The sequence below is a fragment of the Danio rerio genome, chromosome 21 (assembly GCF_052040795.2).
Source record: "Danio rerio strain M-AB ecotype USA chromosome 21, GRCz13ab, whole genome shotgun sequence".
Classification (NCBI taxonomy): Eukaryota; Metazoa; Chordata; class Actinopteri; order Cypriniformes; family Danionidae; genus Danio; species Danio rerio.
Genome location: NC_141041.1, coordinates 47,408,214 through 47,435,180, shown reverse-complemented (window position 1 = coordinate 47,435,180; position 26,967 = coordinate 47,408,214). Strand labels below are relative to the sequence as shown.

The 26,967-nt window shown below is 36.5% G+C and overlaps 1 protein-coding gene across 2 annotated transcripts in view; it reads left to right on the top strand.

Moving 5' to 3' along the window:
- The window catches only part of gabra6b (gamma-aminobutyric acid type A receptor subunit alpha6b), a 45,963-nt gene that overhangs the window by 10,683 nt on the left and 8,313 nt on the right, over positions 1 to 26,967 (top strand). For both annotated transcript variants that reach the window (XR_015520746.1, XM_087301949.1), the window contains exons 8-9: positions 12,439 to 12,689; positions 20,051 to 20,301. Coding sequence is in view for 1 of the 2 variants with exons in the window: in XM_087301949.1 (XP_087158075.1) it covers positions 12,439 to 12,689; positions 20,051 to 20,301 (502 nt within the window). In the remaining variant the exon portion in view is untranslated. The remainder of the gene's footprint in view (positions 1 to 12,438; positions 12,690 to 20,050; positions 20,302 to 26,967) is intronic.

Here is a 26,967-nt window from a genome sequence, read left to right as displayed (position 1 = left end):
GATATGAAATAACGAATGTACGTTGAAAAGTTCCAGCACAGTTTAAAGCGAAGAGTTGTGAATTGTTAGACTGAGGCTGAAAGTTCTTATAAAAGATGGTGCCAGCATGAATATACATCACTGTGTTTCTTCATAAACAAAAGGAATCCAGATGAATTTGCTAAGCAGTCATTTATAGCTCGATGAGATGATATTCGTTTTTTTTTTTTTCCTGTTGGTTTTTATGTAGATCTCCATTCTGCTTCATTATCTTAATGCACTCTTCTTGGCAGCTGTTGGCAACGGTCCTAAATCACTTAAAGTGCATTGGCCCTTGTTCTGTGGCGGCGCAGGATAAAAGCAAACATATTGAGATCCTCTTCCTTTCCTTCCTCTGTTGGCTCAGTTTTCCACGTAAAATCAGAGCACAGTTATAGAAACATGAGACCACTCAGATTTGATGGAACAAAGTGATTGGGATATCTTTGGGTAAACTTTAGTACTAAATAGTGTAACTTAAAATCATTCATTCATTCATTTTCTTGTCGGCTTAATCCCTTTATTAATCCGGGGTCGCCACAGCGGAATGAACCGCCAACTTATCCAGCAAGTTTTTACGCAGCGGATGCCCTTCTAGCCGCAACCCATCTCTGGAAAACATCCACACACACATTCACACACACACTCATACACTACGGACAATTTAGTCTACCCAATACACCTGTACCGCATGTCTTTGGACTGTGGGGGAAACCGGAGCACCCGGAGAAAACCCATGCGAAGGCAGGGAGAACATGCAAACTCCTCACAGATATGCCAACTGAGCCGAGGTTCGAACCAGCATTTTAACAATTGAATTTTTCCATTTTTGAATCCGTTCAAACAATCTCAGGGTCTAACAGAAGCACTTTTAGCTTAGCTTAGCATAAATGATTGAATCGGATTAGACCATTAGCATCTCGCTCAAAAAATTCGGTCTCATGGTGCGTATGGTCTAATCCCATTCATTGATTAATGCTAAGCTAAAAGCGACAAAAAATTAAAAGCTGATATTTTCATGGTTGACATGGCTAGGAACTATATTGTCATTCTGGCGTAATAATCAAGGAACTTTTTTTTTGCTGCCGTATCATGGCTGCAGCAGTAACAATGATATTGCGCAGCACTGTTCCCTAGGTAACTATTTTCAGGTGCTGTGTATGCTTGTACATATTACAAATTGTTGAAACTGTTTTTGATGCTAATGGTCTAATCTGATTCAATGATTTATGCTAAGCTAAGCTAAAGTGACGAAAAATTAAAAGTTGATCATTTCTTGTTTGACATGGCTAGGAACTATATTATCACTCTGGCGTAATAATCAAAGAACTTATTTGCTGCAGTACCATGGCTGCGGAATGAACAATATTATGTATCGCTCTTACCTAGTTACCTAGCTGGAGACTATTTTCAGGTGCTGCACATGATTATATATATATATTATAAATGTTTTAAAAAAATGTTGATGCTAATGGTCAAATCCGACAATTTAGGCCAGGGATCACCAAACTCGTTCCTGGAGGTCCGGTGTCCTGCAGATTTTAGCTCCAACCCTAATCAAACACAGCTGAACAAGCTAAGCTGCGTATGATTATATATATATTTAAATTAGCAAAATAGTTTTTGATGCTAACGATCTAATTCGATTCAACGACTTATACTAGGCTACGCTAACACCAATGGAAAATTAAAATTTGATTGATATGGCTAGGAACTATATTGTCACTCTGGCATAAAAATCAAGGAATTTTGCTGCCATACCACAACTCCAGTAAGCACATTAATATTATTCAGTGTTGTTGGGGACTATTCGTCGGTGCGCGCATGATTATATCAAAATAGTTTTTGATGCTAATGGTCTAATCCGATTCAATGATTTAAGCAAAGCTAAGCTTAAAGTGACGTAAAATGAAATGTTGGTATTTTATTGATTAAAAATACTAGGAACTATATTGTCATTCTGGCGTAACAATCAAGGAATTTTGCTGTTGTACCATGGCTGCAATAAGCACAATAATATTACGCCACGCTGTTACATAGTTACCTAGATGAGGACTATTTTCAGGTGCTGCATATGAGTATATAATTTAAATTATTAAAATAGTTTTTGATGCTAATTGTCTAATCCGATTCAATTATTCATGCTAAGCTAAGCTAAAAGTGACAGAACATGAAATGTTAGTATTTTATTGATTGATATTACTAAAAACTGTAAAAGGATTTTTTTAGCTAAGCTAAAAGCGACAGAAAATTAAAAGCTGATATTTTCATGGTTGACATGGCTAGGAACTATATTATCATTCTGGCATTATAATCAAGGAACTTTTTTTTTGCTGCCGTATCATGGCTGCTGCAGTAACAATGATAATGCGCAGCACTGTTACCTAGGTAACTAGCAGGGGACTATTTTCAAATGTTTTGTATGAATATATAAATAAGATAATTTATCAAAAAAAATGCTTTTGATGCTAATGGTCTAATACAATTCAATGGTTTATGCTAAGCTAAGCTAAAAGTGACAGAAAATGAAATTTATTTTTTTTTGATATGGCTAGGAACTTTATTGTCACTCTGGCGTAACAATCAAGGAATTTTGCTGTCGTGCCATGGCTGCAGTGAGCACAACAAAATTACGTATCACTGTTACCTAGATACCTAGCTGGGGACTATTTTTTCAGGTGATTTGTATGATTATAAATATTTTAAATTATCAAAATATGATGCTAACGATCTAATCCAATTCAATGATTAATCCTAAGCAAATTTAACGAGTTGGAAGATGAAACGTTTATACTCTCTTGATTGATTTGGCTAGAAATTATATTGTCAGTGGGGTGAGTTAGTGGTGCAGTAGGTAGTGCTGTCGCCTCACAGCAAGAAGGTCGCTGGATCACTGGTTTGAACCTCGGCTCTGTTGGCATTTCTGTGTGGAGTTTCCATGTTCTCCCTGCTTTGCCTGGGTTTCCTCTGGGTGCTCCGGTTTCCCCCACAGTCCAAAGACATCCGGTACAGGTGAATTGGGTAGGCTAAAATTGTCCATAGTGTATGAGTGTGTTTGAATGTGTGTGTGGATGTTTCCTAGACATGTGTTGCGGCTGGAAGGGCATCCGCCGCATAAAAACTTGCTGGATAAGTTGGCGGTTCATTCCGCTGTGGCGACCCCGAATTAACAAAGGGACTAAGCCGACAAGAAAATGAATGAATAAATATTGTCAGTTTGACATTATATTCAAGGATTGTTGCTGCCATACCAAAGGTGCGCGCATGAATTGTTTTTAATGCTAATGGTCTAATCCGATTCAATGAATTATGCTAAGCTAAGCTAAAAGTGCTCCCGCCAGACTCAAAAATCAACTGAATGCATTTAAAAATGTTTAACTTGACTATTTAACGCTGGGGGAATTGTAAAATGAGCCCATTTCCACACAAAAAAGTGGATTGTTGCTTTAATGTTTAATTTGTCATTGTTTTTTCAGCTATTTAACTCTGTATGATTGAACGAAACATCTGTCTTCGTGGTCTCCCACTTGTGATTCAATGGGGCCATCATAATGAGTGCATTAAGCAATTATAAGTGAATCTATAACCTACAGCTAAAGTTTTTTTCTCTCTATGAGAGAAACACATCAGCCCGAGACAACACATCAGCATGAGACAATTAAAGCTCCTGCCAGCTGCCGTATTCATTTTGCAGAGGGTAAAGTGGGTGAAACATTTCTGGAATAATATTTGAACGTTCACTAACAACATGGGGCACTATTCAAAACTCTCATAGATGCCTTTCCCCCCCAAAATTGAGTTGCCAGCAGACTTCAATGGGTTAATTTGGATATGTAAATCTTTTGCTGAAAAAGTGACAGCTATAGTATAAAAATGGCTTTCTCTGAGCGAGGTGTTAGTTACACCAGAGAGTTGTTTCAGCATGCAAACACCGCTCATGTGGAGAGGTGACTAACCTACAGTATGTTTCTCAGTTCGGTCACGGGTTCTGAGGTGAGAGTGTGAATCCTGTGAAAAGAGACGTGAAAGACAACTTAATACAGTGTAAAGAAGAAAAAGGAGCGAGAGGTTCTGACAAATGACTTGCTTTAGCTAGTGGAGATGAATAGGCTGAGGGACGCACTGTCCATATCCATTGTAGTCACTCTACATCACAATCCTCCACCACTAAGAGCTGAAATAACCCAAAGCATTTGGTTTAGAGGTGTAATTGACTGAGGTTAATTTGGATGGGAGTTTTGCCCTTAAAAGCATTCTTTTGCCCTAAGGATTCTTGCGTGTGTCTTTGCTTTCTTTTTGTTTCCTCACTACATTTACATCCCTGCTCAGAATCTGTCAAATTAGTCTAGACCAGTGGTTCCCAAAATTTTTTGAAAGCATGGCACCCCTCTGTAATGCTTTTTTCCCTCATGGCACCCAAACCCAATTAAATGTTTAAACATGCATATCCTCGCCGGCCACTTTATAAGGTACACCTGTCCAACTGCTCGTTAACGCAGATTTCGAATCAGCCAATCACATGGCAGCAACTTTAAGCATGTAGACATGGTCAAGATGATCTGCTGCCGTTCAAACCGAGCATCAGAATGGGGAAGAAAGGAGATTTAAGTGACTTTGAACGTAGCACGACGAGCCAGCCGAGCTGGTCTGAGTATTTCAGAAACTGCTGATCTACTGGGATTTTCACGCACAACCATTTATAATGTTTACAGAGAATGGTCCAAAAAAAAAACATAAAATCCAGTGAGCGGCAGTTCTGTGGACGCAAATGCCTTGTTGAGGCAAGAGGTCAGATGAGAATAGCCAGACTGGCTCCAGCTGATAGAAAGGCAACAGTAACTCAAGTAAGCACTCGATACAACCGAGGTCTGCAGAAGAGCATCTCTGAACGCACAACACGTCCAACCTTGAGGCAGATGTGCTACAGCAGCTGAAGACCACACCAGATGCCACTTCTATCAACTAAGAACAGGAAACTGAGGCTACAATTTGCATAAGTGGACAATAGAAGATTGGTAAAACGTTGCCTGCTCTGATGAGTCTTGATTTCTGCTGCAACATTCAGATGGAAGGGTTAGAATTTGGCATCAACAGCATGAAAGCATGGATCCATCCTGCCTTGTGTCAACAGTTCAGCCTGGTGGTGGTGGTGTAATGGTGTGGGGGATATTTTCTTGGCACACTTTGGGCCCATTAGTACCAATTGAGCATTGTGTAAACACCACAGCCTACCTGAGTGTTGTTGCTGACCATGTTTGTCCATCCCTTTATGACCACAGTGTACCGATCTTCTGATGGCTACTTCCAGCAAGAAAACATGACAATGTGTTTACTGTACTCAAATGGCCTCCACAGGCACCAGATTGCACTCCAATAGAGCACCCTTGGGATGTGGTGGAATGAGAGATTTGCATCATGGATGTGCAGCTAACAAATCGGCAGCAACTCCGTGATGCTATCATGTCAATATGGAGCAAAATCTCTAAGGAATATTTTCATTCATTCATTCATTTTCTTGTCGGCTTAGTCCCTTTATTAATCCGGGGTCCCCACAGCAGAATGAACCGCCAACTTATCCGGCAAGTTTTTTACACAGCGGATGCCCTTACAGCCACAGCCCATCTCTGGGAAAGGGAATATTTTTAGTACCTTATTTAAAAGTGGATTGGGACAAGCACTTAATGCTCTTGCGCCAAGCGCTTTAGACTTTGCGCCTACATCATTAACATAGAGCCCAATGGGTTTGCTCACTATTCTAAGTAACATCAAGTAATCGTTTTTTAAAAACAGGCTTACTCACTTTTAAGTAAAGTCAACTAATTAATAGCTATAATAAATAATCGTTGTGTACATATATAGTATACAGTTGAAGTCAGAATTATTAGCCCCCCTGAATTATTAGACCGCTTGTTTATTTTATGATAAAAATCATAGTTTTAATAACTCATTTCTAAAACTGATTTATTTTATCTTTTCTATGATGACAGTAAATAATATTTTACTAAATATTTTTCAAGACACTTCTATACAGCTTAAAGTGACATTTAAAGGCTTAAATTTTGTCCCTAAAATGGTGTTTAAAAAAATTAAAAACTGATTTCATTCTAGCCGAAATAAAACAAATATGACTTTCTCCAGAAGAAAGAGTATTATCAGACATACTGTGAAGATTCCCTTGCTCTGTTAAACAGCATTTGGAAAATATTTAAAAAAGAAGAAAAGAATTCAAAGGGGGCTGATAATTCAACTGTATATATATATATATATATATATATATATATATATATATATATATATATATATATATATATATATATATATATATATATATATATATTTTTTTTTTTTTTTTTTTAATATATGGACTAGGAACAAGACCAAAGAAAAAAATGAGAAAATCATTGTTTGTAGTGTTTTTATTAGTGTTTTATTTGTAGATTTTTATTACTGGGTTCTACAAGCGAACCTGACTCCCAACATCTCAGCTTCCCATCAGCTCCATTTATAATGTTACGTCTCTATTTGGCTTAGTCATCCAGAATCAAGCTTTGTGCTCGCCATAAAAATGTTGTTGTCTCTATTAAGAGCCGGGCATGTTTCATCGTTACTGTCCTCACAGAGAATATTATATATCTCTCTTTCCCTCTCTATCCAATGGAGTCTCTTTCCTTCCTTGGATGACAAACATATCTTTTCGTCTATCTACCCGAACTGTTGACCATGAGCTTGCCCTATAGATCACCCAACAAAAACACAACAAGCGTCTCCTGTCATGGATAGTTTGGCAGATTGTATCAGCAACACCTTTGGCCTTAAAATAACAGGTGGTCAAAGAAATAGAAAAACCACACCTTTATCAAAGGGAGATATCTGTATGATTTTGCTAGATTGAAGATAGCAAGTATGACATCAATAAAATAAATAATCCAAGCAAATAGAAAGCTAAATGACAGCATATGTTGTGTTATAGGGTGTGCTGTCAATAGGAACTTATAAACTACTCGGCAGCCCGAGTGGTACAGCATTGCATTTGGAATAGGGTATATGCCAAAGCATGCTAATAGGACTTTTAATTTGAAAGTAACCTGGGTTAAGCGCTTCCGGCGAACTGTATGTCAATGCAAAAACTGGCACGTTTCTGTAAAAATCAGCGATCTTCACTGCCTGAGTGATATCCGATATAATGTGGGTCTCAGATTGTACAAGAAGCACTGCATTAAATTACATTTTCCCTGCCATGTCTTTGTAACATGAGCATTTATTTTACCCCAGTAATTTCAATGTAGCTTCTTCGCTAGCCTGCCGATTCTGACAGGCGCGTACGAGTAAACGACTTTTTGTCTCATTTTACGCTTGAGCAACTAAATGAATCCCAAAGTTTATTTAACTAGATGTATTTTAATGACATTACAACATCGATGCTGTAAAAGGAACCGTATACAATGGAAAAAAAGTTCACAATAGCAGGTCACCGGAAGTTTATCAGTATCGGAAAAACACTAGCTCGGCATATACCCTATATGTGGAGAGTTTGTAGAAGTCTCTGGAAGTACAAGAAAGAGCCCAAAGTATGTGGAACTAATAGGGACATAACGATTCCTCTGACTCACAATGCAGTACAATTTATGATACCAATCTCACGATACATGATTTTGTCACAATTTTTTTACAAAATGATTTGAGACAAAATTAAGGTGAACAAGTGCCCTTTCATTTTTCTCACAAGCTGCACTTTTTTTTCTTTTCTTTTTTTTTTTTACAAATTAAACTTTTTTTCTGCAATAACTACATTTCAGTTTCAAAACAAAATCCATCCATCCATCATCCATCCATATACAGTTAAAAGTCAGAAGTATTAGCCCCCCTGAATTATTAGCCGCCCTGTTTATTTTTTTCCTAATTTCTGTTTAACGGAGAGCAGATTTTTTTCAACACATTTCTAAACATGATAGTTTTAATAACTCATCTCTAATAACTGATTTATTTTATCTTTGCCATGATGACAGTAAATAATATTTGACTAGATATTTTTCAAGACACTTCTATACAGCTTAAAGTGACATTTAAAGGCTTAACTGGGTTAATTAGGTTAACTAGGCAGGTTAGGGTAATTAGGCGAGTTATTGTATAACAGTGGTTTGTTCTGTACACCAGTGGTTCTCAAACTGTGGTACCTGTACAACTAGTGGTATGCGGGCTTCCTTTTAGTTGAACGCGTAGATATCAAATGTGTTATAAGTACATGCTACATATATTTCTAAATTGATCAAAAATGATTTATATATGAATATGGCATATAATATTATCTATTTTATGACATATAGCCTATATTTCTGAGGTCCAGGCAACATTTCGAGATGTTGATGAATTGGCTACTGTATGTTAATACTTTACATTTAAGTACCGCATTTTTCTTTATACTTTTTAAGATCGTTAACCTACCATTTTTAACTTTTAAAAGCCCATTTTAATTTCAATTTTGACATTTTTAGTTTTTGGTTTGCTTGTTTTTATAAGCACAGTACAGTGTTAACGTTTAGACTATTTATAATGTTTAAAATGGTGGACAATAACAAACATTCTTAAAAATAGAAATTAATCTACCACGTTTTAGAACTGTGCAGAGCTGCTTTACTGGGCTTATTAAGCTACTGTATTTCAATACTGCTCATTAGGGTGGTACTTGGAGAGACCATTTTTTTTTCTGAGGTGGCACTTGATGAAAAAAGTTTGAGAACCACTGCTGTAGACTATCTAGAAAAAAATATAGCTTAAAGGCTCTAAAAATAATGACCTTAAAATGGTAAAAAAAAAAACAGTAATAATAAATTAAATTGAAAAAAATATTAATAAAAACTGCTTTTATTATAGCCAAAATAAAACAAATAAGACTTTTTCCAGAAGATAAAAATACTTTCAGACATACTGTGAAAATTTATTTGCTCCTAAACATTATTTGGGAAATAAAAAAAACAAAAAAAAAACAAACAAACAAAAAAACAACAATAATACTTAATGTCGCATATTGTTCTATTATTGTGCAACCCTCGTTTTCATATAACTTTAAAAGCTGGTACTTTTCAGTAGCTGTATTCCAACAGTCATCCAAGCTTGAAGAATATCTCGCATATCTATAATTATATAGATGGTCAAGCCCAAGATTTAAGCACCTTTCTTTATATTCCACAATAAAATATTTGAAGTCAGAATTATTAGCCCCCCTGAATTATTAGACCGCTTGTTTATTTTTTCCCCAATTTCTATTTAATGGAGAGCAGATTTCTTCAACACATTTCTAAACATAATAGTTTTAATAACTAATTTCTAATAATGGATTTATTTTATCTTTGCCATGATGACAGCAAATAATAGTTTACCAGATATTTTTCAAGACACTTCTATACAGCTTAAAGTGACATTTAAAGACTTTACTAGGTTAATTAGGGTAACTAGGCGAGTTAGGTTAATTAGGCAAGTTATTGTATAACAATGGTTTGTTCTGTAGATTATCGAGAAAAAAAATAGCTTAAAAGGGCTAATAACTTTGTCCCTAAAATGATGTTTAAAAAATTAAAACTGGTTTTATTCCAGCCGAAATAAAACAAATAAGACTTTCTCCAGAAGAAAGAATATTATCAGACATACTGTGAAAATTCCCTTGCTCTGTTAACATAATTTGGAAAAATATTTTAAAAAGAAGAAGAAAAAGAAGAAGAAAAAAAATTGAAGGTGGCTAATAATTCTGACTTTGTAACTGTATATACACACACACACACACACACACATTAAATTGTCAGTACTACTAATATGTTGATGCATGAGGAAGAAAATAAGATACTAACAAAAGAGTTCTTGTTCTTGCATTGTTCCAAACATTAAGGAAAAATGAAGCAAATGAAATATAGCAAGGCCATTCTTCCCCATAAAAAACTCTGTTCCTTTGGGGATACATTCTATAAATATACTTTATTATCTAACACAACACTTATGAAAGAGAAGCAAGGATTTAGATATATAAAACACTGCAAAGCGTGTTAAATAATGTTATCTGTCATCTTTCGGACAAATCACTTTGAATCTCAGAGGCTTTTCAGTCCTTACTCAACTAATGGCTATTATTTATCCTGGAGCTATTCCATGGGAGTTCATGCAGAGCTCTGAGTAAATGACCTATTCAATAGAACCAGCACGCACCAGCGAACCATGGGGCTCTATGATACATTATGAAATAACTGAACGCTGCCCCCCACCCCCTCGCTTTACCATCAGCCATTTTATGGTGGTTCTTGTCACAGTGCTCAGCTCAGAAACATGGATCCGAACGCATTATCGTTTACTAATAATAACAACACTAGTACTGGAGACATAAGAAAGCGAACTGAGAACAAAATTACATCCATATACTGTATAGGCATGACCTGACCGGCGACATAAGAGACACTGGGGCCCTTTATGGAATTAAACAAGACTGGATATACTTCAAAACAGTGTTTATGTTTCAAATAGCTTGAAGAAACACACCACCTCTTTAAGAAAAAGGCTTATTTTGCAGTTCCCCTACAGTTAAACTGTTGAGTTTTACCATTTTTGCATCCATTTAGCTGATCTCCAGGTTTGATAGGATAAATGTTAGCTTAGCTTAGCATAGATCATTGAATCCGATTAGACCATTAGCATCAAAAACAATTTTGATAATTACAATACATAGAATCATATGCAGCAGCTGAAAATAGTCCCCAGCTAGGCAACAGCGCTGCGTAATATCAAGCACTTTTAGATTAGCTTAGCATAGATCATTGAACTGAATTAGACCATTAGCATCAAAAACAGTTATGATAATTTATAATACAAATAATCAAAGGCAGCACCTGAAAATAGTCCCCAGCTAGGCAATTAGGTAACAACGCTGCGTAAAATCAAGCACTTTTAGCTTAGCTTAGCATAGATCATTGAATCAGATTAGACCATTAGCATCAAAAACTATTTTATAATTAAAATACATATAATCATATAATATAACTAGGTAACAATGCTGCGTAATATAAAGCACTTTTAGCTTAGCGTAGATCATTCAATTGGATTAGACCATTAGCATCAAAAACATTTTCGATAATTTTTAATATGTACTGTATAATCATGGACAGCACCTGAAAAATTCCCTAGATAGGCAACTAGGTAACAACGCTGCATAGTATTAAGCACTTTTAGCTAAGCTTAGCTTAGCATAGATCACTAAATCCGATTAGACCATTAGCATCCAAAACAATTTAAATAATTTATATTACACACAATTATATGCAGTACCTGACAATAGTCTCCAGCTAGCTACACAGGTAACAGCGCTGCATAATATCAAGCACTTTTAGCCTTGCTTAGCATAGATCATTGAATCAGATCAGACCATTAGCATCAAAAATAATTATGTTAATTAAAATACATATAATCATAAGCAGCAGCTGAAAATAGTCCCAACTAAGTAACAATGCCACGTAATATAGTGCATTTTTAGCTTAGCATAGATCATTTAATTGGATTAGACCATTAGCATCGAAAACAATTTTGCTAAGTTATAGTACATACTATATAATCATGCGCAGCATCTGAAAACAGTCCCCAGTTAGGCAACTAGGAAACAGCACTGCATAATATTAAGCACTTTTAGCTTAGCTTAGCATATATTATTAAATCGGATTAGACCATTAGCATCAAAAACAATTTCGATAATTTATTATACACATAATCATATGCGGCAGCTAAAAATAGTCCAAGTGGACGCGGTTTCACCCAGTCATCAAGGTAGAATCTCACAGCTGAGCTTGGCACTGGCAGGTCTGCCTTGCCTTTGTAAAGTACGCGCAGTCATGAATAATTAAGAAGCCGGCTCTTTTCATAGTATAAAAAACTCCACTATGAATAATAATGAGAAACCGACGCGTCATCTTTGCACTTGCAGTTTGCGCTACGTCAACGGTTTTGATCCCGCCTCAAAAATCATTTTAAACCCAAAAGCTGCAATTAGCTGACAAAAGCTCAAAATTATCCAGTTTACCCCACAATTAAAGCTGACAGGTGCTAACATTGTCTTAACTGATGCTCAACACACACAAATCTGTTAAAATCTCCCAAAAAAAAAAAAAAGTACTTAAGGGTTTCGTGAACCTTTAAATGTTGCCTGGGAAATGGTTTGAGTGTCTGTTTTGTAAAAAATATTAGTGTCACATTTGGGATGACACTAAACTCCACTGTACATTGTTGAGTGTATACTGAAAGTGTGTAGTGTGCCATTTGAGACACAACTAACGACTTATTAGTATGAATTGAGGTTACCAAAACACAGAAAAGACATCTTTAGCAAGAACTTTCAGGATCAGTCAAGCTTACTATTTTCCCCTCGCTCTCTTTTTGTTGTATTCCCAACAGGCATCACCACAGTGCTGACCATGACCACGCTGAGCATTAGCGCCCGTCACTCATTACCAAAAGTCTCCTACGCCACCGCCATGGACTGGTTCATCGCCGTCTGCTTCGCGTTTGTCTTCTCTGCCCTCATCGAGTTTGCTGCCGTCAACTATTTCTCCACCTTGCAGGCCAATAAGGAACTACGGCGAGCCAACATTGCACGTGCCGCCGCTGCCGCAGCAGCTGCCAGAAGTGACGGAGAAGGCGTTTTGGTAATTTTTATTTTGTTTACCTACATATCTTATTCCTGGTTTAACTGACACACACTGAAAAAAAAAAATATATATATATATATTCATTGGATTTACAACTTTTCTTCAAGCTAAGTGCTTGTAAACAATTTATCTGGGCTAAATTAAAAAAATAAAAACAAATTAAGTTGAACATTACTACATTTTATTTGTTTAAATTTAGCCTGCTGTGTAAATTCTTTGCAACAATCTAGCAATTTTTTTTTTCAGGGGTCCTCGGGGTCCTAAATGTATTAAATTGCTAAAGCTAAATTTTACACCTTTGAAAGTCTTAATTTTGACGAAATATTTTGTTGTAGGACTTAAAACATTTTAAAAAGGTCTTAATTTGTCTATGTCCATAAGCTTCTCACCATTTATTTATGGTGAGAACAATAACCTGGACAGACAGTTTTATATATTTAATTGTATTTATTTAGTTGCATATATTTAGCTGTTTCTTTTAAAAAGTGAAAAAGTGCATCTGTAAATCCAGGGTTTGCCTGTTTTGACAAATTATTTGAAACATGTGGCTGAGAAATAAATAAATAAGATTTTTATTTTTGATGATGATAGTAAAAATCTTTTCATTATCCATTAGATTTTTTATAGTGTTTAGCCCCCATATAAAAGTCTGAAATGTTATTAATAATGGTCGTTAAAAGTCTTAAATTTATCAAAATATTGTGTTTTAGGCCTTAAAACATTTTAAATAGGTGTTAATTTTCCTGTGTACAAGTAAAGCTGCTCATTCAGGCTGAAATCGTCTAATCACCAGCAACCCATCTCAATAGAACTTTTAACAAATAGTTTAATTTTTAGGTCTTATATTTACCAATAAAGTTTAGTTATCTTCCTTACAATAACATTAAAAGTTCTTGTTTTATTTATGGTTTTTACATATTTAATTAAATTTATTTAGTTGCATATATTTAGGATTTATTTAAAAAAAAGACATGTTACGTTCAAAAAAGTGCATCTATAAAACCGGAGTATGCTTATTTAAAAAAATTATTTGAAATATGTGGCTAAGAAATAAATCAATTTGATTTTTTGTTTTTTTGATGATGATATTAAAAATCTTTACTTTTCCGTTGGAATTTTGTATAGTGTTTAGCCCGATATAAAAGTCTAAAATTGCATTAATAATTACCTTAAAAAGCCTTGTCAAGTTGTAGGCTTGTATGTCTTTATTTTTCAATGTCAATGAAAAGCTGTTCATTCAGGCCGAAATCGTCTAATCACTAGCAATCCATCTCAATAAAATCTTTAACAGCTATTTTAATTGTAGCTCCTTTATTTACCAATATAGTTTAATTAGCTTCCTTACAGTAATATTTGTTTAAAAGTTCTCCTTATATTTAGGGTGAGGACACTGACCTGGACAGACAGTTTTAAATACAGTGCTCAACATATACTGTATGAGAACACCCCTTACAAATCTCTCAATTAAATTAATATTTTCTATAGGAAGCTTTATAATATTATATTTGTGCATATACATTAGTTTAGCCGAATCTGAAGCTTTTCTAACAAAATAACTTATGAATACGGTTCAAAACATAGTAGCACAAATTTCTCCGTTAGGAAAAAAATATTAAATAACATTTTCAAAAGTAGTAAAAATCAAGAAAAGTTGAGTTTGTAAAAATGTTGTAGTTTGTAAGTAGTTTTTAAGTAGTCTTGCATGAATTTAAATGTATTATCTTTTAATTTCTAAAGATGTCCGGTGACTAAAATATTATTTTAATAAATTTATCTGTTAAATAAATCTGTTTTGTTCAAATGCATCAATATATTACCCATATTCACTGAAAAATGGATAAAAATATTCATTTTCAAAATGGGGTGTGCGCATATATGCTGAGCACTGTATTTAATTTAATTCAATTACATTTAGTTGCATATATTTAGCTTTTTTAAGTATAAAAAAGTGCATCTATAAAACCAGAGTTTGACACATTATTTAAAATATGTGACTAAGAAATACCTATATTAGACGGCATGCATGGTGGCTCAGTGGTTAGCACTGTCACCTCACAGCAAGAAGGTCTCTGGTTCGAGTTGTTGTTAATGTGTGGAGTTTGCATGTTCTCCCTTTTAAGGCGCGGGTTTCCTCCGGGTGCTCCGGTTTCCCCCATAGTCCAAAGACATGCACAGGTGAATTGGGTAAGCTAAATTTGCCGTAGTGTGTGAATATGAAGGTGTATAGGTGTTTCCCAGTACTGGGTCGTGGCTGGAAGGGCACTCGCTGTGTAAAACATATGCTGGAATAGTTGGCAGTTCATTCCTCTTTGGTGACCCCTAATAAATAAGGATCTAAGCTGAAGGAAAATGAATAAAATAAGTAAATTGGGCTTTTTCTTTGATGAGGATAGTTAAAAATTTTTCCTTTTCCTTTGGAAATAAATTCCAGTGTTCAGCCTCATATATAAGTCTGAAATTTCATTAACAATGGTCTTAAAAAGGGTCTTAAATTTGACTTTATGAAACCTGCAGAAACCCTGTGACAACAACTCGACGAAGAGAGACAGCCAGTGGCCTCCCTAGCCGCAGATTACATAATCGGTTCAATGTAGCAAAACAGCCATGCCAGGCACAAAGCGAAGGGATCCATCCTCGGTGTCTTGCGTGATTGCTGTAGGGGGTAGACGCAGTGCATTAATGTGTGAAGTCACAGTCAGACTTCCGTTTCATGTAAAGTCACGGGCATAATGGCAGTGACTGGGGCTCAGCTTTTGTTTGGTGCGTATTCAGTGTAGGAGTGTGGCAGTGTTTACGTTTGTGTGACCTTGATTACTGGAGCCCGTTCGCACTTCCTGTGACTTTGTTTGCGTATGTCTCGGTGCTGTGAAGTCGCTCATGGGCGTTCATGGCGATGTTATCCATTGTAAGCCTGCATGGATAGATCTTTAAAAAATCCCTGCTGAAAAATCCAGCTTAAACCAGCCTAGGATGGTTGACTGGTTTTAGCTGGTCGACCAGCCTGGTTTTAGAGGGGTTTTGGCCACTTCCAGGCTGGTTTCCAGTCATTTCCAGCCTGGTTTTAGCTGGACATGCTGGGAGATGACCAGCTAAAACCAGCTTGACCAGCCTAGCCAGGCTGGGAGCCCAGCCAAAACCAGCTATGTCCAGCTTAAACCAGGATGGTCAAGCTGGTTTTAGATGGTTTTAGCTGGTCACTTTCCAGCCTGATCAGCTAAGACCAGACTGGAAATGACTGGAAATCAGACTGGAAGTAGCCAAAACCCCTCTAAACCAAGCTGGTCAGCCAGCTAAAACCAGCCAACCAGCCTAAGCTGGTTTAAGCTGGATTTTTCAGCAGAGATGGGATCAGAAATAAAGTGGGATTTACAGCAGGAGTTGAATTGGCCTTAAAATGGACACTCCTCTTTTTTTTTTATTTGGAAATAGGCTTAACTTATTTTATAACTTGAATACAGTAGGTACGGGAAGTATTCAGACCTCCTTAAATGTTAAGATCACCATGGCTGAGGTCCAGAGATACAGTTGGGAGATGGGAGACGCCCGAGTGGCCCGACAAGTAAAAGCCAGCATGGAGTTTGCTAAAAACACCTGAAGGACTCCAAGATGGTGAGAAATAAGATTCTCTGCTCTCTTGAACCAAGATAACACTTTTTGGCCTTATTTCTAAGCAGTATGTATGGAGTCAACCAGGCACTGCTCATCACCCGTCCAACAGTGAAGCATGACTGTGGCAGCATCGTGCTGTGGGGGTGTTTTTTAGTTGCAGGGACGGGACGACTGGTTACAATTGAGGGAAAGATGAATGCGGCCAAGTACAAGGACATCCTGGACGAAAACCTTCTTGAGAGTGCTCAGGACCTCAGACTGCGCCAAAGGTTTACCTTTCAACAAGACAATGACCCTAAGCACACAGCTAAATTAACAAAGGGGTGGTTTCACAAGTACTCTGTGACTGTTTGAATTAGGGCTGCACGATACATCGTTTCAGCATCGAAATCACAATGTGCATATATATATAATATAAATATAAATATATAATATATATATATATATATATATATATATATATATATATATATATATATATATATATTTTTTTTTTTTTTTTTTTTTTTACTAATATACTATTATTCAGCTTAAAGTCCAATTTAAAAAGAATACAAATTGAAATAATTCTGACTTCAACTGTACATGTAGAGAGCCAGAGACAAAAGTGTGTGAATGTCCCATTGGCGTGGGTATTTAGCCCGAGTGAGGTGCTGCCTGTTGCGGTGTCAAAAATAGCTGCGGTATTATGGCAGCATGAGCCAGGTGCTCCCTGGGCGATTTCACGTTGCAGTAGGGGCGACACAGTGATCTGCAGCTGACACTCACAGCTTGGAAACCTGCTCAATGGTGGAACCGAGTCAACGCATTTGGTTCGTGCCAAAACTTTTTTTCTTAGCCGGAAAGGGCTAAGGAGCTCAAATAAAAGCCATAAATGAACATTGTTTACTTTATGCAAAGACTCATTTAAGATCTGTTTACTGATATAATTGCTTCCCATTAGCCTACTGGTTATGACCTACTAGTATTATTAAATCAACACATAAGGTTATGTTGCAATTACTAGTTTTGAGTCAGAAATCACAATTAGAAAGAGATCCTCTGGCCAGAAGGAAGATTTTTTTTTATTATTATTCAATAAATAGTAATATTAATAATATTCATTCATAAATTTTCTTTTCGGCTTAGTCCTTTTATTAATCTGTGGTCGCTACAGTGAAATGAACCGCCAACTGATCCAGCTTATGTTTTTACGCAGTGGATGCCCTTCCAGCTGCAACTCACATTCACACACACACTCATACACTGCGGACAATTTAGCTCACCCAATTCACCTGTACCACATGTCTTTGGGGTGTGGGGGATACCGGAGCACCCGGAGGAAACCCACGCCAACACGGGAAGAACATGCAAACTCCGCACAGAAATGCCAACTGACCCAGCCGAGGCTTGACCCAGCGACCTTTTTGGTGTGAGATAATAATAATAATAATATTAAATAATAATAATAATAATAATAATAATAATAATTTTGGCATATTTATAACAGTTATGAAAGTAAACAGACATTTAAAAGATCAAGTGGAGATTACGTTTGTAGCCACACTGTATGCTTCTAAATTGTGTTTAATAATGTTAATGTACAGTTGAAGTCACAATTATTAGCCCCCTCTGTATATTTTTCCCCCAATTTCTATTTAATTTCTGTTAATGGAAATAGATTTTTTTAGCACATTTCTAAACATAATAGTTTTAATAACTAATTTCTAAAAACTGATTTATTTTATCTTTGCCATGATGACGGTAAATAGTATTTTACTAGATATTTTTCAAGATAGAAGTATTTAGCTTAAAGTGGTTATCCTGTAGACAATAATAAAAAATACTGCTTAAGTAGGCATGGCCTACATGGTTTTAAAATGTTTTTTAAAAAAGTGAAACAATTAAGACTTAAAAAAAAAGGAAATACTGTGTAAAAGAAAAAAATCACATGGGTAATATTTGAAAAAGAAAACTCACTGGAGGGCTAATAATGTTTACTTCAACTATATATAAAATGGTTTGTTTAGATGTAAAAAGGTATATGCAGTTGAAGTCAGAATTATTAGCTGAATTAACCCCCCCCCCCCTTAATTACTATCCCCCATTTATTTTTTCCCCAATTTCCATTTAACAGAGAGCAGATTTCTTCAACACATTTTAACTCATTTTTGATGACAAGTTTTAATAACTCATTTCTAATGAATGATTTATTTTATCTTTGCTATGATGACAGCACATGATATTTTACTAGATATTTTTCAAGACACTTCTATACAGCTTAAAGTGACATTTAAAGTCTTAACTAGGTTAATTAGGTTACCTAGGCAAGTTAGGGTAATTAGACAAGTTATTGTATAACAATGGTTGGTAGACTAGTGAAAAAAAAAAATTAAAGGAGATTATATTTTTTACCTTAAAATGGTTCTTAAAAAATATATAAACTTTTATTCTTGCTGAAATAAAACAAATGAGACTTTCTCCAGAAGAAAAAATATTATTAATTAAATTAATTATTATTATTAATTTAAAAGAGCTATTATTATGGACCTTAAAAATACAAATAAAGAAGTATAGAAAGAAAGCTTTTACTCCAGGCAAACTAAAATAAAAAAGACTTTCTCCCAACGATAATATTATAGGAAATACTGTACAAAAATGTTGTTACTAAGTTATTACTTGGGAAAGATTTTATTATTATTATTATTATTATTATTATTATTATTATTATTATTATTATTATTATTATTATTATTATTATTCTTTCTTGTCAGTTTAGTCCCTTTATTAATCCGGGGTCGCCACAGTGGAATGAAGCTCCAACTTATCCAGCATGTTTTTACGCAGCGGATGCCCTTCCAGCCGCAACCCATCTCTGGGAAATATTATTATTATTAATAATAATAATAGTGAGAAGAAGTATATCAATAATTAAATAATTGTTATATATGAGGCTGATAATTTTGCCTTTAATTGTTCCCTTCATATCAACTATATTTTTAATTCGACATCGTTGTCATTAATTTAAAAGTCTAATCAACTGATGCTTCAAACAAGATTGAAAAAATAAATAAATAAAATTATTTACTCCAAGTCTTGCTGAAGAGACATAATAGATTTAAAGGGGACCCATTATGCCCCTTTTTACAAGCTATAAAATAAGCCTCTGATGTCTTTAGAGTGTGTAAGTGTGAAGTTTCAGCCCAAAACACTCCACACATAATGTTTTATAACTCTTTTAAACTGCCCCTTTTCAGCTTTGATCCTAATTGTGGTGTTTTGGTGACTGTCACTTTAAATTCAAATGAGATTGTGCTCTTTACAAAAGAGGGGGAGCTACCAATTCCTGTGTCAGCATAGTGGCATATTCAAAAGAAGACTAATGTCCTGTGCTAATGAGGAAGAGATGGCCACTAATAAGCTGGTGCTTTCCCCCTCTTTGATGACACGTACAACAGGAGAATGTCAATCAAAGTGTTTCTCCAGACTGTTTCTATCAAGTGTAATTATAAAAAAAAAGAATAATAATTAACAAATGTTTACCATTAGAAGCTGGTTATATCACAGACTCTTATATCACACAACTGTCTTTAAACCCTTTATAAAAGTTGTTTTTGCATTATAGGTTCCCTTTAAATGATAATAAACTCAAGATCAAAAAAGACCACCTGTTTACCTTACACTCATAACCCCAACATTTTAAAAAACCTTAACCAGTCTGCCGTCTTACTCTTTCATTGTTCTGATGTCACAAATCTGTCTGTGTCTAGAATCCCTTGGACCCCGGAGGAGTGCTGAAGAAACGAATGAACTCTCTCTCTCAAAGAAGCGCGACTGACAGGTTCTCCAGGCCGTCTCAATCTGATTTCCACCAGCAAGGCTCCGCTGTCCCTGCAAACAACATGCTGATAGGAACTAGTATTATTGACAAGTACTCACGCATCCTTTTCCCTCTGTCCTTTGGAGCCTTTAACCTGGTCTACTGGATTGTCTATCTCACCAAAGACACAATGGAATCCAGGTAAGAATCTGAGACGCTATATAGATGTAGATATGGTTAGGTCATTGGCCCATAAACATTATACTATTATACAGGGTAGGCCATTTATATGGATACACCTTAATAAAATGGGAATGGTGGGTGATATTAACGTCCTGTTTGTGGCACATTAGTATATGTGAGGGGGAAAACTTTTCAAGATGATGGTGACCATTTTGAAGTCGGCCATCTTGGATCCAACTTTTGTTTTTTTTTTAATTGGAAGAGAGTCATGTGACACATCAAACTTACCGAGAATTTCACAAGAAAGTCAATGGTGTGCTTGTTTTTAATGTAACTTTATTCTTCTATGAGTTATTTACAAGTTTATGACCACTTAATTTAAGGTGCTGCACATCTTGTATCTTCACACCATAGACAACAAAGATAGTCCGGCCACTCTTCATCAGTGGAAACCTCAAGGCCACTGGATATATGAAACTGCTACATGATGTGTTTCCCTCTTTATGCACTGAAGCTGGCACACTCCCTGAGTTTTTCCAGCAAGATGGTGCACCACCACATTATGGGTGTCAGGTCCGAGCATTCCTAGATGAACAGTTTCCTGAAAAGTGGATTGGGCCAGTTAAATGGCCCACAAGGTCTCCCGATCCGACCCCCTTAGACTTTTATCTTTGGGGTCATCTGAAGGCATTGGACGTTAATATCACCAACCATTCCCATTTAATTAAGTTGTATCCAAATAAATGGCTAACCCTGTAAAATGCAGTGATGTCATGTAGTTTCAAAATACAATATATTAACACTTTAATGTAGAAAAATACAATGTAGGTGTCTTAAGAAGCAAAAATACAGCATATGAGCTCTTATATGCTGTTTTGTCATCACTCATATTGCAAGTCATATCTCTTCGACCCTTCATTTGGGATGCTTTTCATGAACTGGCCGCCATGACAAACTAATTGAATAGCTCTGGCGTACACCAATTCTGCACATTTGACTGATTGTTTGCCTTTATTTCCTATAATGTATACACTTATTGTACGTTATACTTTTATAATGTCCATTGTTGATTATAAAAACTGATATTCAGCATAAGAGACATGGTATGTTTCATATATTTCAATGAAACCCTACTGAAAAAGTCTAGCTTAAACCAGCCTAAGCTGGTTGGCTGGTTTTAGCTGGTTGACCAGCCTGGTTTTAGAGGGGTTTTGGCCATTTTCAGGCTGGTCTCCAGTCATTTCCAGCCTGGTTTTAGCTGGTCAGGCTGGGAAAAAACCAGCTTGACCAGTCTAGCCAGGCTAGGAGCCCAGCCAAAACCAGCTATTTCCAGCTAAAACCAGGCTGGTCGAGCTGGTTTTAGATGGTTTTAGCACGTCAGGACGTTCTAGACGTGCACGCGCTTATTACGGCAATCTTCCTTCTGCATTCACACAGCGCAGCATTCCGGCAAATTGCCGGTAATGTTACAACTTCTCTTTCCGGAAAATAGCCAGAACGAATTTACCGGTATTTTCAAAAAGGACCTGTTCACACACACACACCTTTCCGGAAAATTGCCGGCAATTTTCCGGAAAGGTCTGTATGTGTGAAAGGGGCTAGTATGTGAGAGGTAGTGCTGTTCCCTCACAGCAAAAAGGTCGCTGGTTCGAGCCTCGGCTGGCTCAGTTGGCATTTCTGTGTGGAGTTTGCATGTTCTCCCTGCGTTCGCGTGGGTTTCCTCCGGGTGCTCTAGTTTTCCCCACAGTCCAAACATCTGGTACAGGTGAATTGATTAGGCTAAATTGTCCGTAGTGTGAATGAGTGTGTGTGGATGTTTCCCAGAGATGGGTTGCGGCTGGAAGAGCATCCGCTGCATAAAACGTGCTGGATAAGTTGGCGGTTCATTCCGCTGTGGCGACCCCGGAATAATAAAGGGAGTAAGCCGAAAAGAAAATAAATGAATAATAAATTGATAGTGCATTCACTTATTATTAAGTGTTACAAATATATTCAGTAGTTCAAAATGTTAACTTTATCGGCTAAAATGTATTTAACACCGTCTACATGAACTGTTTCTATTCAATTGAAATGAATCAGCAGTAGTATTGAAGTGTTTCCGAGAGCCGGGTCATTGTTTGCAGCATATCCTACACGTGTAATATTAAACAGTCTATTTTGTGAATGTCCTAAAAGTGAGAGACATTCGTTCCAACAAGTTCATTTGCATTAATTCCGCCTATTCTTTCGTGGACTGAACACGGGTCAGGTTTTCCCTGTCCTTGTGTCACCTTTCTCTTTTCAAATCCCAAGGAAAAGGAGAATGAAATATACAAAGGCCTCAAAGCCTCTCTGAAAGAGCTGCCATTGGGACAAAGGGAAAATATGAGATATCTCCTCTTTCATACGCACACACATTCAGTATGTTGGTGTGTGCCTGACAAAGAAACCATAGTGGGTTCTACTAACCTGCTGGTGGCTTTTCAATGAATAGTTCCATTCAGGTCTGGACATTAAGGAAGCACATATTGGCTGAGTTGGATGTGTGTGTGTGTGTGTGTACGCACATGTATGCAGCAGTTTTAGAGAAGCTACCTGCAGGTGATAAGCTCTTCGCTTTATTGCCCACTGGAGTGCCAGACGCGAGAGGAAGTGCTTCTCTCATAAATCAAAGGCAATAAATGTCAACGCTGCCTGAAATCCCCCGTTTTCCCATCTTCATGCGGGCCTTTGCCATAACTTTGGTGTAATGATCATTCAATTACTGCCCATCTAAGATGTGTCAAGAAATGTTGAACGTGAGACCTGAAGACCCAAATTTATCAGTTCATTATGGATTCACTCTACCAGAAATATAGGCACAAAAGCTCAGTGCTATAAGGCTAACGTTAGCATTTTGCAAAATCTCCTATAGGCCTAACACCTAAAAACATTATTTTAGTTTCTCAGGACCAGTAAATCACTAACTATACTATAAAGTTGTCTTTCTGCTAAACGTTGTGTGATGTATTAGGGGGATGTTATCGTGTTTGTCAATGATTTACAAGAAAAGACAAAAGGATTTCAGTGCTATCAGGCTTAGCATTTTCCCAAATCTCCTATAAAAGCTAAAAACATTATTTTAATTTCCATTGATTCACTATAAAGTGTCTTTCTAATGAATGTTACTTAATGTATTACGGTGATGTTGTAGTGTTTGTCTGCAATTTGCAATGTTGGATGTTTAGTGCTATCAGACTAACGATAGCATTTTCATAAGTCTACTATAATAGCTAGAAATACTATTAGTTTCACAGGACCTTTAAATCACTATAAAGTACTATAACGTTTTCTTTCTAGTGAATGATACTTGATGTATGGTGATGTTGTCATATTGTCTGCGATTTGCAGGGAAGAATAAGCTTTCAGTGCAGGCTAATATTAGCATTTTCCAAAATCTATAAAACCTAAAAACATTATTTTAGTTTCTCAGAACCTTTGAATCACTAACTATACTATAAAGTTGTCTCTTTGGTTAACATTATGTGGTGTATTATGTTGATGTTGTCGCGTTTGTCTGCGATTTGCAGAGCGGAACGTAAGGCTTTCAGTGCTATCAAGCAAACGTTAGCATTTTTTTTAAATCTCCTATAAGACCTAACAACATTATTTTAGTTTCTCAGGACCTTTAAATCACTATAAAGTAAGTTATCCCTGCTGAAAAATCCCGCTTAAACCAGCATAAGCTGGTTGGCTGGATTTAGCTGGTTGACCAGGCTGGTTTTAGAGGGGTTTTGGCCATTTCCAGTCTGAATTCCAGCTATTTCCAGCCTGGTCTTAGCTGGTCAGGCTGGGAGATGACCAGCCTAAACCAGCTTGACCAGCCTAACCAGACTGGGAGCCCAGCCAAAACCAGCTGTGTCCAGCTTAAAGCAGGCTGGTCAAGCTGGTTTTAGTTGGTTTTAGCTGGTCATTTTCCAGCCTGACCAGCTAAGACCAGACTGGAAAAACCCTCTAAAACCGTGTAAGCTGGTTTAAGCTGGATTTTTTAGCAGGGATCTGACTTTTTTAAATGGTTATGTGTCTTTTTATACAGTGTATGTAAACTTCTGGTTTCAACTGTGTATTTTGAGGGGAAATACTGTTGCACAGAAAACTATATAACACATTTTGATGTACAGGATATTAGCAGCTGATAATGTTGGAAGCCACAGACAAATGTACATAATCAATTGCATGAATGTACCAAAGCAAACGGAACTTGTGCAAAACAATGAGAAACTGATTATATAAAATGAAGTAGCTAGATGATGTGGAGGTTGAACAAGCAGTTTTGAAAATGGCATTTCTGATCTGAGAAATGCACTTAAGCCACTGAGAAATAAACTATAAGGTCATTGAGTAATTTCAAACTGATTAGCCCTATTGTGAAATTTGAATTATTTTTCCAAGTATTTCACAAGTGATGTTTAACAGAGCCAAGGACATTTTCACATTATTTCCAAGAGTTTATTATTTATTTAATTATTTTGCTTCAGAAAAGTCATTACTTTAGGTTTGACCAGAAAATAATTTTAATACATATACAGACATGGGCAAAATTGTTGGTAGGCTACTCTACAATTTTCTCCTAGGCAGTTTCATTGGTTTGTCTTTTTCAATGCTTCTATTGAGCCATAATTTGATTTTCGTCAATCCAGCATAGGCTCATTCGGAAAACTTTCCCCTATATACGTTTCTAGAGATCACAAATTATGTAGCCAGGAGTATTTAGGATGGAAAACTATCATATGCATTTGTTTTTATTGCAAACCTCTCTTTTTTCACCAAAGAAGGTCCATACTGACTCCGAAGACAGATACTGATAAGATCAGGGCCTGGTGTGTGGACTTTGGGGGTTTTACGATGTGGTCACATGTTGATTAGTCAGTTTGAATGTCTCAGTATTTGAGATTTGGTCACATGGTCATGATACAAACTTTGCTCTTGCTACTGCTCTGGCATCTTTCTTCTCTGACTATACTGCTATCAGGCTTTTTTTGAGGCCTACTTACTCTCTTTAGCTGTGTCCCAAATGGCACACTATACACTCATGCATTATGTACTTATGCACTTACACACTCAACAGGATAGTATACGTGTGTAGTATCGTCCCAAACGCCACACTAATGTGTTTTTACTAAGCGGAAATTCAAACCGTTTCCCTGATGACGTTTGACGGTTGCTTAATCAGTGAAATAAACGACCGAATTATCAAATAATACCTGCCATGAGTATTGCTGCATTCACCCTCGGGAGGCGCTATAATCACTCTCGTAGGAGAATTTTGCTTTCACCATCCAAAATAAATAAAGTTATTCAACATGTGCGTCCGATAGCTCCGGCTCTTCCGCTACGTAAGCAAACCTGCGGTCGTTGAGTGCGTGAAGTGTCCATCATTACACACTTCATTTTAGCGGCTGAATGAGTGCGTCATCCGGGTAATTAAAGTGCACTTATTATTTTTAGAGTTTTCAGTGTGAACACACTACTTACACTATTTATACTACAAAATGGCGTAGAATAGTGCATAAGTATGCGATTTGGGGCGCAGTGTTTGTCTCTCTGTCCCTCCCCCTGTCTCTGCTTTTACCTCTGGTAACTTTATTTTACATTTAAGCCAAGTACAATTATTATCATTTGTTTTTATCATTTCATTTTTAATCATTTCATACAGTTATTTGTAACTAATTCAGTTGTAACCATAGAGAATTATTGTCATTAAATCATCTCATTTTCAAGTGTTTGTGAGTTACTTTTGATTTAACAACAACACATATTGTAATGCAATACAATCATGCTCTCCCACCTTTTAAGCTAATAATAATAACTTTATTTCTGTTTGCAAAAGAATGGTTTGACTTTGTACAGTTTTCCACCATCAATACTGTTAACTTTTTAGCAATTCGGCAAAACTACAGTTCCAACTGCTGTGGTTAAAAACATTCCATAGTCTTAAGTCTGGTGAAGAACGGTTCCAGAAAGCGGAAAAGACAGTCGGTCATTAATTAATTCACTCAGTCAGTCAGTCGACAGCGGCCTCTGGTGGATTTACGCGAACACAGCAGGCGCAATGTCACTTGCGAGAGAAATTTGAGATCTCAAAAAGTGTACACAGCGGCCTCTGGTGGATTCACGAAAACAAAAACTACAAAAAAAAAAAAAACGTTTGGGATGTATTTGGCGCTCTCTAGAAATGTATATAGCGATACGTTTTCAAAATGAACCTGGGTTGGATTAATCCCTACAGCCATGTTGTTTCAGTGTCCAGTGTAGTTTTTCTTTCTTCAATGGAAGGCTACCAATAATTTTGTCCATCTCTGTATATTTCAGGTCAATATAATTAGCTCCCTTAAGATTTGCCTTCTTCGATTGGCTATGGAACTGCTTACTGCTGTCCAATGACTTGATCTTATTAAGATAACTGGCCTAGTTAACCTAATCAATGGATTTCATATGTTCATTGACGCTTTTGAGAGATCACCTAAAGAGTGAGTGATAGGTTTTTCAGGTAATCCATTTTGCTGTTTGCACTGTACACATTGTTTTGAGAAATGCAAATATTCCATAAGCTTAGTCCCTTATTTATCAGGAGTCACCACAGCGGAATGAACCGCCAACTATTCCAGCATATGTTTTACCAGCCTGATCTTGCGAGAAAACATAAGTATTTTAAGTTTTGCCAGT